The 10,380-nt window shown below is 33.7% G+C and overlaps 1 protein-coding gene across 1 annotated transcript in view; it reads right to left on the bottom strand.

The window, feature by feature from the left end:
* Window positions 1-267: 267 nt before the first annotated feature.
* Window positions 268-10,380, bottom strand: part of SUPT20H (SPT20 homolog, SAGA complex component) — a gene marked incomplete at its 5' end in the record, with an annotated part of 34,025 nt that continues 23,912 nt past the window's right edge. Inside the window, 7 exons of the mRNA XM_084234878.1 lie at window positions 268-501; window positions 1,250-1,353; window positions 2,779-2,884; window positions 5,644-5,766; window positions 6,713-6,768; window positions 9,000-9,154; window positions 9,658-9,964. Of these exons, the coding sequence (XP_084091004.1) occupies window positions 367-501; window positions 1,250-1,353; window positions 2,779-2,884; window positions 5,644-5,766; window positions 6,713-6,768; window positions 9,000-9,154; window positions 9,658-9,964 (986 nt within the window). The 3' untranslated portion in view covers window positions 268-366. The remainder of the gene's footprint in view (window positions 502-1,249; window positions 1,354-2,778; window positions 2,885-5,643; window positions 5,767-6,712; window positions 6,769-8,999; window positions 9,155-9,657; window positions 9,965-10,380) is intronic.

Genomic DNA, 10,380 nt, shown 5'->3' with positions numbered 1-10,380 from the left:
TTTGAAACAGATTTGTAAAAATTGTATTTGTTGAACTGTGCACAAACCTTTTATACTAAATAAATATTAAGCTACATTCTTCTGAAAGATGTTTCTAATATTTCTTAGGTCACTTCCCTATGTTTTATGTACAGTGAAACCATTTTTATAAAGCAATGACTTAGGCAAACCAACCCTAATAGTCTGGTAAACCGTTTCCCTGTTTTTATTTAAAAATCATAGGGTTGTGCTTCTGTATAAAGTTTGTACATCTAGCAATGTAAAATACTGACATTAAAAAAAAAAACAAAAACGAAACGAAGTAGAAACTCAGAAACCTTCTGATTCAATGCTCTTATGTTTAAAAAAAAAAAAATAATGCAAGACTCAGAATTTTGGAGTGGTTGGCGTGCCTCTCTTCATTTTACTTTTTGACTGGCTGCCTGTATGCCGATGACGATGTAGCTGAGCTGTTTGTGCTGCTGCTGCTGCCATAGCCATTTGATGCTGCAAGAATCGCAACTGTTGCAAAAGGAAAGGAGAAAAAAATCAAGTTATGTTAAGTGTAGGCAGGTACAGAAAGGTACTTTTCCTGAGAATGATGAGAACAAAACTGAAAGGGTTTAGAAAGCACCAAGATAACAAAAAGGGACTATACCACACTGAGACAACGCACAGTCAAACAGCACCAGTGGCACAGAAGCCTGCTAAGGGCTTTTAAAATGATTCTTGGTAAACTTCAAAAGTATTTCTGTTACTTTGCCCTGCCAGTCTATATTACAGTAACTCAGCAACTTCAGTTACCATTTTTTATATGAGTTTATAGCAATATAAAACCACCTGCATATTAAAATAGTCAACTGTAATATGCTGGCTTCGTAAAATAATGGAATGACATTTTTCTAAAACAGGAATAATTTACTAATAGAAACACTGGTATACTTGCCTTTTTCTGCAGTATATTAAAAACCTAACCATTGGCACAGCTGTCTATTTGAAAATGTACTAGAAACTAGAAAAATGTATGTTAATGTGCCACCAGCACTTCATGAAAGTGATAATTAGGGAAAAGTATGGCTCAAATGTATGTAATATAGTTAGTGCTCCAAGTTGACTGGCTAAAATATCAGACTTTTAAATAAAATCTGCTAAATTATTTACCAATTACGTGTAGTCTTAAAAGACAGTGAAATAAAACTACAGGTATTTTGAGGTACTTTTGGAGCAGAGTATCTTTAAAAATGTACTCAGGGTGAAGTTGCTGGATTACTTGTATCTGTTGCTGCTGCTGTTGAAAGGCAGAGGAGAGCTGGAATCTCTGCTGAGGAAGGCTTTGCTCAGGTCTGTTCTCGGCAGAGCCAAGCTGAGACAACACTACAGAGAGGAGAAGGGGAAAGCAGGCCAGTCAAAAAGTTTGAAGGCTATCAGGGTTAGAAAAGGACAACACAGAAAATGAAATAGAAAAGTTATCAGTATGATTAATCTTAAGTATCAAATCACAGACATTTCAGAATAAATTTAGTAGTCTTCTGTTAGTTGAGGGTACCACCGATTATAGAACTTCCTGGACACAAAAGGGAAGGGAACACATGTGTGCCAAAGCAGCGTGTCCCTCTCCTTGCACCTCAGTAACATTTAATACTAGTAATATTTTGTTGATAGACTTTCTTATACAATGTAAAATACAGTACATTATGTTAAAATATGAACAATGTAATAGGAAAAATGGGTGGTGAGAGAAGTTCAAATTGCATTAAAGACAAAACTGGTAGACAAGTGCTTTAAAGAAAAGATGCTGTAATGAGTATCAGACTACACTAACAACAACAAAGATGGTGAAATGAGACTGCATTCTTTTCAAGCTGAGTGGGGCCACAGCAATCAAATCTTACTCTACAGCTGAGGAAATTTCAGGTTTAGATATTTTGGGTAAGTTAGGAACAGGCAAGTGCTCTTTCCACTAAATTACACTATAGCTATTTGAGGAAACTGATAACGTATGGGAAAAGTTTGTAATCAAATATTCATTTGGAAATTAACTAGTTTGAAATCACAACTTTTTATTAAGAACTTGCTTATTCTATCTTCAAAGGACTTCTAAATTTAGACATTGAGAGTTGTATTAGGATACTAAAGGCATTACAGTAAGCCCATATTGATAATTCAAAACGTTGCCAATGTGTTCATTATTTCTTCTAACTCTACCACAGCTTTCTTATGAACTTGTTTGTTCAGTTTAATGTAAAAGTTGTTTAATTAATTATTGTCTTTAGCTGACAGGATAATCTTAATTAAAGGTAAATCTTCAGTTCACCATTTAGTGCTGGAACTGATGAGTAGTCATTTAGTATAATCTCATTTTTTACAAATGACAGAAGTGGCTTACAAAAGTTATGCTGTTGACCACTAAGATTTCATGCAAGTACAAGAATGAGAGATTATGTAAATTACATTAGAAAAATGCAGTCTCAATCCAGAACTGAAGAACTCTTTTGGTAGCTTCTTAGCAAATTGTGTAAAATTTTGCCAACAAATTAGTATCAGGAAAACTGCTGTTAATAAATCTAGATCAAAGCATTTTTAATTAATTAACTTAAAATATCTCAGGGACATCAATTAATGAATTTGGTAGTTCACACATTAAATACAACTTTATTTTGTCCTAATGTATGTTTGCAAGAGAAAAAAATAGTAATTAAAAATGTTTAGATCCCAAAAAGACTACTTTTAGTAAATTCAGCATATTGAAGTTTAACTACTTATAGTAAACTCAACACATGAAATTATTAAGATACTAACCAGCTGCCTGTGACTGCATAAAACCGCCGACTCCAGCAAGGTTAATAACAGCAGCATGCTGAGCAGATAAGGCCTGTTCTTGACTGGTTGAACACTGTTCAGAACCCTGAATAAAAAATACAAAAGAAAAACATCAATGTTAAATTAGATAAGAATAAGAACAAATGTACGGTATGGTATTTTAAAAGAAAACAGTCTTTCCGAATTGACTTTGCATTTGTTTATTCTTTAGTGCTATGGTAGTAATTCCTAAGGCTCATAATTGCTTAAGAAAACCACCACCACCAATTTAGGCTTAAATCTAGGGAATGTTTTTTTTCCACAAACAAGTGGGACTATTCATTAAGACTTGCCATAAAATAAATGAACTTGATAGAACTTGAAATAAGTATTTTCAGACCACAATGGAATTAAATTAGAAATCATTTACAGAAAGGCATCTGGAAGTTTCAAAATATTTGGAGATCAATCAATTTGTGTTATCTAAATAATCCATGGATTTAAGAGGAATTCATGAGGGACAATGAAAAATACTTTCCAGTACATGAAAATGAAAGCAAAACACTGAGTTGCATAAAGCAGCTCAAGCAGTAACAAGTACATTTATAACATTAAATGTTTTAGAAAAGAAGGCCTCAACTCAACCAAGTTTCCATTTTAAGAAATTAGAAAAAGGTGAACAAATTAAAACTATAATCTGCAAGAAAATGTTCCAGGAAAAAAGACCCAAATCTACACATTAAAATGGCCAATATGAAAAAAATTAATTGTGCCACATACCTAATGAAAATGTTAGACATCAAAGATATACAAAAGCAAGTACACAGTGGGAAGCATTGTCTAATAAATTTAATGAGACCCAGAATTCTCACTCAAGAACACATAAAAGCTTAGTAATGTTGAATTGGACAAAGATTTCTTCAATATGACACCCAAAACACATTATATAAGTAAAAACAACATGGACTACATAAAAATTAAAACCTTCTGAACATCAAAATACACTGAAAAGGTAATCCATGAGTAGGAAAAATGTGCAATGAAATGTGTCATAAGACATTAATATCCAGAATATAAAAAGAACACCTAGAACTCAATTAACAAAATAACTCAATTTATATGGACAAAGAATCCAGGGAAATTTCTCCTAAGATACACTGCTACAAGCATATGAAGGTGTTCAGCATCATCAAATAAACAGTGAAATGCAAATCAAAACACAATTATTTATTATATGGCTGCTCTCAAAACAGAGTAAATAGTTTTAGCTAGGATAGGGAAAATTTACAACTTGTGTACTACTTGTGGAGATGAAATGGTACAGCCATATGGAAAATAGCATGTAGGTTCCTAAATTAAAATTAATTATGCTCCTCCAATAATACTATTGCTGTACATATACAAATATTTCTAAACAAGGCCTTGAAAAGCTGACTGAACACCCATGTTCATAGCCGCATTAACAGTCTACAGATGGAAGCAACCCAAATGTCCACTAGGAAATGAATGGATAAAGAAAATGTGGTATGTACATAAACTGGAACATTATGAAGTCTTAAAAAAAGGAAGCTTTGCACAGTAGCAGTATCATAGCCAACGAGGGTTATTTGATATGTGATTACTGCTAGCTAAGAAAAAGGGAGGAAAGATTGCCACATCTACAACATGAATGAACTATGAGAACATTAAGTACGAAAGCCGTACTTTTGAGTTCACTTACATACTGTACCTAGAGTAGTCAGAATCTCTGGAACACAAATAGAAGGGAGCTGTTGCTTAATGGGTACAGTTTTAGTGATAAGATGAAAAAGATTTGGAAACTGATTGCACAACAATATGAATATACTTAAACATAAAAATGGTTAATATGGCAAATTCTATGTTACATGTATTTTACAAAAAAAATATCTAAAGCAAGAATTTTGTATTTAGCTAATAATTCATGTTAAAAATTAATAAGTTTTATTTTTTAATGTATTTTTTATTTATACATACAAGAGGCTGGGGTGTAGGCCAGAGGTGCAGGGTGTAGGAGGATTCACCAGCGACAAAGTGTGGAGCAGAACAGACAGATCTACTGAAATACACTGCTGAGGGGAGCAGCAAGCAAGACAGGAGAGGTCTGCTGTGTCATGTGGGGTTAGCTTCCTGGCTAGGGATCAAACTCATTCTGCAGTGGCTGGCAATAGCTTGACAGTGCTGAGACTCAACCTTTGCACCACAAGGGAGGGCCAAGAATTAAAAAGTTTTGAATGTGCCCTTCCTGAGAGATACTGGAGGATTAACTTAAATGACTACTTGGGTAATTATGGCAGGACAGATAATGAACATTACATACATTTAATTGTGAGCTAAGAGGAGCTCTGAGGGGAAGACATGGCAATCAGTTATCTTTTAGTTTCTCAGATAACTCCAAAATGGAGCATTAATTCAGAAATACTTGTAGTTCTTCCTTTAATTTATTGCAGTTCTTATTCAATTTCATTCTGTGTGGCAGCATGTATTTGTTTTTGTCTATAATCTCTCTGCCCTAAGATCCACAATAAGGACATCCTAATAGGCAATATACGTACACAAAATGACTTGAGAACTACAGTCTATAGAGGAAGAAAGAACTGGGTTTGGATTTGATACACTATGGCTGTGACCAATTTTTTATGTTGACTGATTTTGTACTTAGATGGAAATGACATTATTTAGTAGGGCTGTTGTAAAAATTAGAAACAGGAACAGTGTAACTTATATTACTGTTACTTAAAAAAGCAGTGGAAATGTTTGAACAGATTAAATGAACTATATTTGAAATATACAAAGACATGCACAGTTCTGTAATACAAAGCCTATGGAAAGTGAGAAAGCACAAACCTGTTCCCCTGGCTGCTGAGGACTAGAAGTTGTTGGTTGCTGAGCTTGTTGTGGTGTAAACTGTGAGAGTTGCTGTTGTTGCTGCTGCTGTAGAGTGTTAAAAATGAGAGAACCACCTGGAAGCTATTAAGAATGTAAGCAAAAATTAGTCAACTTCAATTAATTTCTTTATTCCTCGAATATGGAGTTGTGAACTATGTGACAGTTTTCTTCTATGAAGTGAAGTAACAGGTAAACAAAAATCAAACTAAAACACCTGCCTTTAAAAACATGATCTGGTTAAACCCAATTTTTAAGTATTATTACTATGGTCTCCCAAATATGTCAATACTCTCAAACATAAATCTACTTTAATAGTTAGCTATTCATATACACACTTTAATTCTTCTTCTGTATCAACACGTAACAGTATTAAATGCATTTCCTTAAGTTTTGTGCCAACAATCCCTTCCACTTTCCAAATGCTTAAATACTGGACTTCCATTCTTAAAGGATATAGCAAAACACTCAGTGTATTTATAAAATGAGTACTAAATTCTCCACCTTCACTCTCCCTGTTGACACTGATAACATGCATAAGAAAAACATCATTATTAGTTATGTAATGTAATCTCTAATAAACTTTTATCAAATGATTATCAGGTGCCTGACACTGGGTTAAGAAATATTCTCAAGAAAACATACTATTTTAAAAATCTATTTGAAAGCAGAAAACTTCTTGTAAACAAATGTTATACATAAAATGTCTGTTGAGTGAGGAATAATTTTCTAAGTGTAACCAACTGCTTCTACTGTAAGCAAACATTATTCCTGTTAACAGTTGTCAATTTCCCGCATTGGAACAGCTCGGTTCTTGATTATGCAGGGGTGCTAAGGTTAACAAGAGTTAGGATCTAGGATACTGATTTTTTTTCCATATTAATTTGACCATGCACAAGTAGCAATCAAAACCACCTCCTTAAAGTTTCTGAACAAATCTTAAAATTTCAAATGCTCACAAGCACAAATGATACTGTTTTTTAAAATCAAAGTACAAAATCTTGAGTCAAAAGCAGTGTTTCAGGTTTACCTGCAGTAGATTCAAGGGCCTGAGACTTGATGTATTTTTTAAGCCAAATGGAACACCTGTTAAATAAAACTCATGGTTATAATAAGGAATTGAAACTTTATTACACTTGAAAATATTTTATCCTTTAGTAGATGTAAATACAATACTTAAATACTTTCTTCTGTAGATTTTGTGCTCATTTTCTATACTTTTATTTTAAAATAAATTTTCACATCAATATATATTAATACTCAGATCTTATTCAAAAATGATAACAGATGTACATAATAGTCTGTATTTCAGAAACTGAGCACTTTTATCTCTATTTTGATTGTTGGCTTAAGAAAGTATAACCTGGAGATATTCAAGGTGCTATGAATATAATAAATTTATCACTGTTGTGAGAAAGAATACATTTCAGGTACTGACATCTATATATACTCTCAGTGTTAAAGAATATTATGTTAATGCAAATAATTGCTATTGTTTTTTAGTATAAATGCTATTATTAATAATGCTAAACAATGATGAATTCTGTAAGGATTAAAACTGAACATTAGTAAATAATGCTATTAATTCTAAACTCATTCCCAAAAATCTGTAATGCATTATAGAATACATCCTAAAGCCAGGGCTGTATAATTTTTCCATTAGTTTTATGGGCCATATATAGCCTCTGTCAAATTGTATATCCTCTTCTTGTTTTTCTTTCTTTAGGGAAAAAAACAACCAAACAATGAAATAGCATTCTCAGCTTTGATTGTAAGTTATGATTGCCCAATCTTAGTCTCAGAGTTTGTATAGTTTGCTCAGTAACTAGATGTAAAAATTAGAAGTAAATCTAAGCTTCTAAGCAGTATAAGGAAAAAAAGGCAATTAAAAGACAAAAATATTACAGTATTGATGTCTCCTTCAGAAAGTACTTTTTTGTGTAATAACTCCCTTTAAAGGTAGATGATATCTAAAGCTTACAGCTGACCAAATGCACTTTTATATCTCTTCATTTATTTCTCACAAGTACTGACAATAGTTATTTTCACTGAAAATAGTTATTTTCACTCCCATTTTAAATCACATGAAACTGAGACTATTAGAGAAAAACTAAGTGACGTCTTTAAGGCTCCAGTCAGCAATTGCAGGTACATGGTAGTTACATATAAATACACACATCCTAAATTCTCAACCTGACTTCATTTCCAGGGTTCTGCCACTAAGAGCATATTCATGCATAATAAGAAAGTATCAGCTAGAATCAGGAAATCTGAGCAAAATGTTAGTATGGATAAATTACGTTTTTTGGATTCTTGTAATTACAGAACAGTTTTGATAAATCTTTTATTCTCACTATGTCAAGCTTGTCTTACTACTTCTCCTCAGTACTAAGTTAACTGTTCCAAGAAATTATATTAATAATTTTTTATTACATATACTGAAAAATAGTTACTACTACTCCTAACTGCTACTACTGACAGCAAATATTTTTAGATACTTCTGCCTCAGGCAAGGTTGAAGCACTTCACTGTATTACTCATTTAATTGTCATAGCTCTGAGAGAAGTTATTACTACTATCCCCATTTTACTTATGAGGAAAGTGAGGCACAAAGGTAATTTTCCCATGAATACACAGTTAAACTGTATAAAGTGGGATTCAAACGCAAGATTGACTCCATAACCTTGGCTTTTAACTACCATGCTATGTCATCTTTCCTGCAGAGAGTATGCTTTCAAAATACATTCCCTTTACCTGATACAGGACTGTACTGTGGAGAATAAAACTAGCAGAGTTAATTTTATAATATTTGGAAGGCAAAGATAAAATTTTAAGACTCAGAGATTTATCAAGTTTCTTTACATTTGATCGGTAGGTAATTTTTTATTTTAAAATCCAAACTTTGGGCTTCCCTGGGGGCGCAGTGGTTAAAGTCAGTGCTATGAAGCTATCTCCAGCCACTGCAGCACAAGTTCGATCCCTGCTCAGGGAGCTAACCCACATGGCACAGGTAGCAGAACTCTCCTGTTTTGTCCACTGATCCCATCAGCAGTATATTTCAAGAGACCTGCTTGCTCCCCATTCTCAGTTGAATCCTCTCAACCCTGCCCCCACCCCACACCTCTATCCTACACCCGAGTTTCTGCATGCATAAAAGAAAATTAATCTCAAAAAAATCCAAACTTGTAAGCTATTGAAATGATTACCAGACTTTATAAAACAATGTTAAATGTCTTCAATAACAATAACACCATTAAAATCACACTTTCACATTAGCATTTACTTTTTCTTAAACAGGTTATTTCCAATATTCTGACCTGCTTGGGAAGCTGCCTGCATTGCACCAGGCAATGCATTTGGTAGCAGACCTCCTGAGGGTAGAAGGCCACTCAGATTTATTCCTGCAGGAGTTATGGCACCAGTGTTACAGCCCAGCATAGGGTTTGAACCACTCATCAGAGCCTGAGCTCCACTGCAGGAGAATAAGACAAGGAATTAAACTTGCAGTATAAAAGGAACAATCAGACATACAGTATTTCCTGGGATTAAAAAACAAACTACTAAACCCACAATATTAGGTATTACTTCTGTCATGAATTTCAATTTTGAGATTCAATTTCATTTTAATGCTATGAAGTGATAATTTGGCTAAAAAATTAAGTGCTGTATATTAAAGTTCAAAATATAACCTGGAAGAGTAAAGCATTAATCAAAGGATTGAAACATGGTAACAGAAGAATGAACAAGAAAATCTAAGCTGCTGTCAATGTGTAGTAGTATCATTTTAGTGCACTTCATAGATGCATTACCTAAAATGAACACATACTTAAGATAACTTCTATTCACACCTATTTTCAGTTTCTGTATTACACATCTTGTTCTTAATTTCACAAACAGACTTCAGTCCGAAAGGCAAAAGTATCTTAAAAAAAAAAAAAAAGAAAAAGAATTATATCATTGATAATCAAAACTTACCAAACAGAGCCCACTACATTGATGAAGTTAAGTCCAGCAGAGTTTGCCATGACCTGGGTGGCTGTGGTTCCTGTAGTTATAGATGTTACCATGGTGGAAAGAGGAATGGTCGTTACAGGCATTGCCTGGCTCAGAGACCTTTGCTGCTGAGCAAACTGAGTTAACAAAGTGGGCTGAGGGGTGAAGCCTGAATCTTGGGGAGTAGGGGTGGCTGAAGGGGTAATAGGAGTTGAGCTCTGAGCATCAGGAGGGTGTGGGGTCGATGAAGGGGTTGGTGTAGGAGTAGATGGCTTAGGAGTTCCAGATCCTGCTCATTGAGAAAAATAAAAATTGCTAGTTTGTTATAAATGGCCAGTCCTTTTTAAAATAAGGTTAATGGAATCTTACTTAGCACTGACAATTTGTTCCAGTTTCTTTTTAAAAGCAGTTAACTGCAAGTGTTAATTTCTACGCGATACATGAGTGTTGCTACACTCAATTACAATTAAGGATGCAGTATATCACCTAAGAATCCCATCAAAGATGCTATTGCATTAACAGTAAAAATAGACATTTGTATTCTACCACAATACCCATTTAAAAGTTAGTTTTCTACATGCTACCTTTGGCCTAAACAGTTTAAAAGGAATTAAAATTAATTTTTGTTATTTACTATTTCACTAATTTAGGACTTCATTTAAAAATATTGCTTATTTTCTGTAACAGCCTTAGATAAAACTCTGA

Source organism: Talpa europaea (assembly GCF_964194135.1).
Source record: "Talpa europaea genome assembly, chromosome: 6".
NCBI lineage: Eukaryota > Metazoa > Chordata > Mammalia > Eulipotyphla > Talpidae > Talpa > Talpa europaea.
Note: the sequence above shows the minus strand (reverse complement) of the source record. Positions and strands in the feature narration are given on the sequence as shown.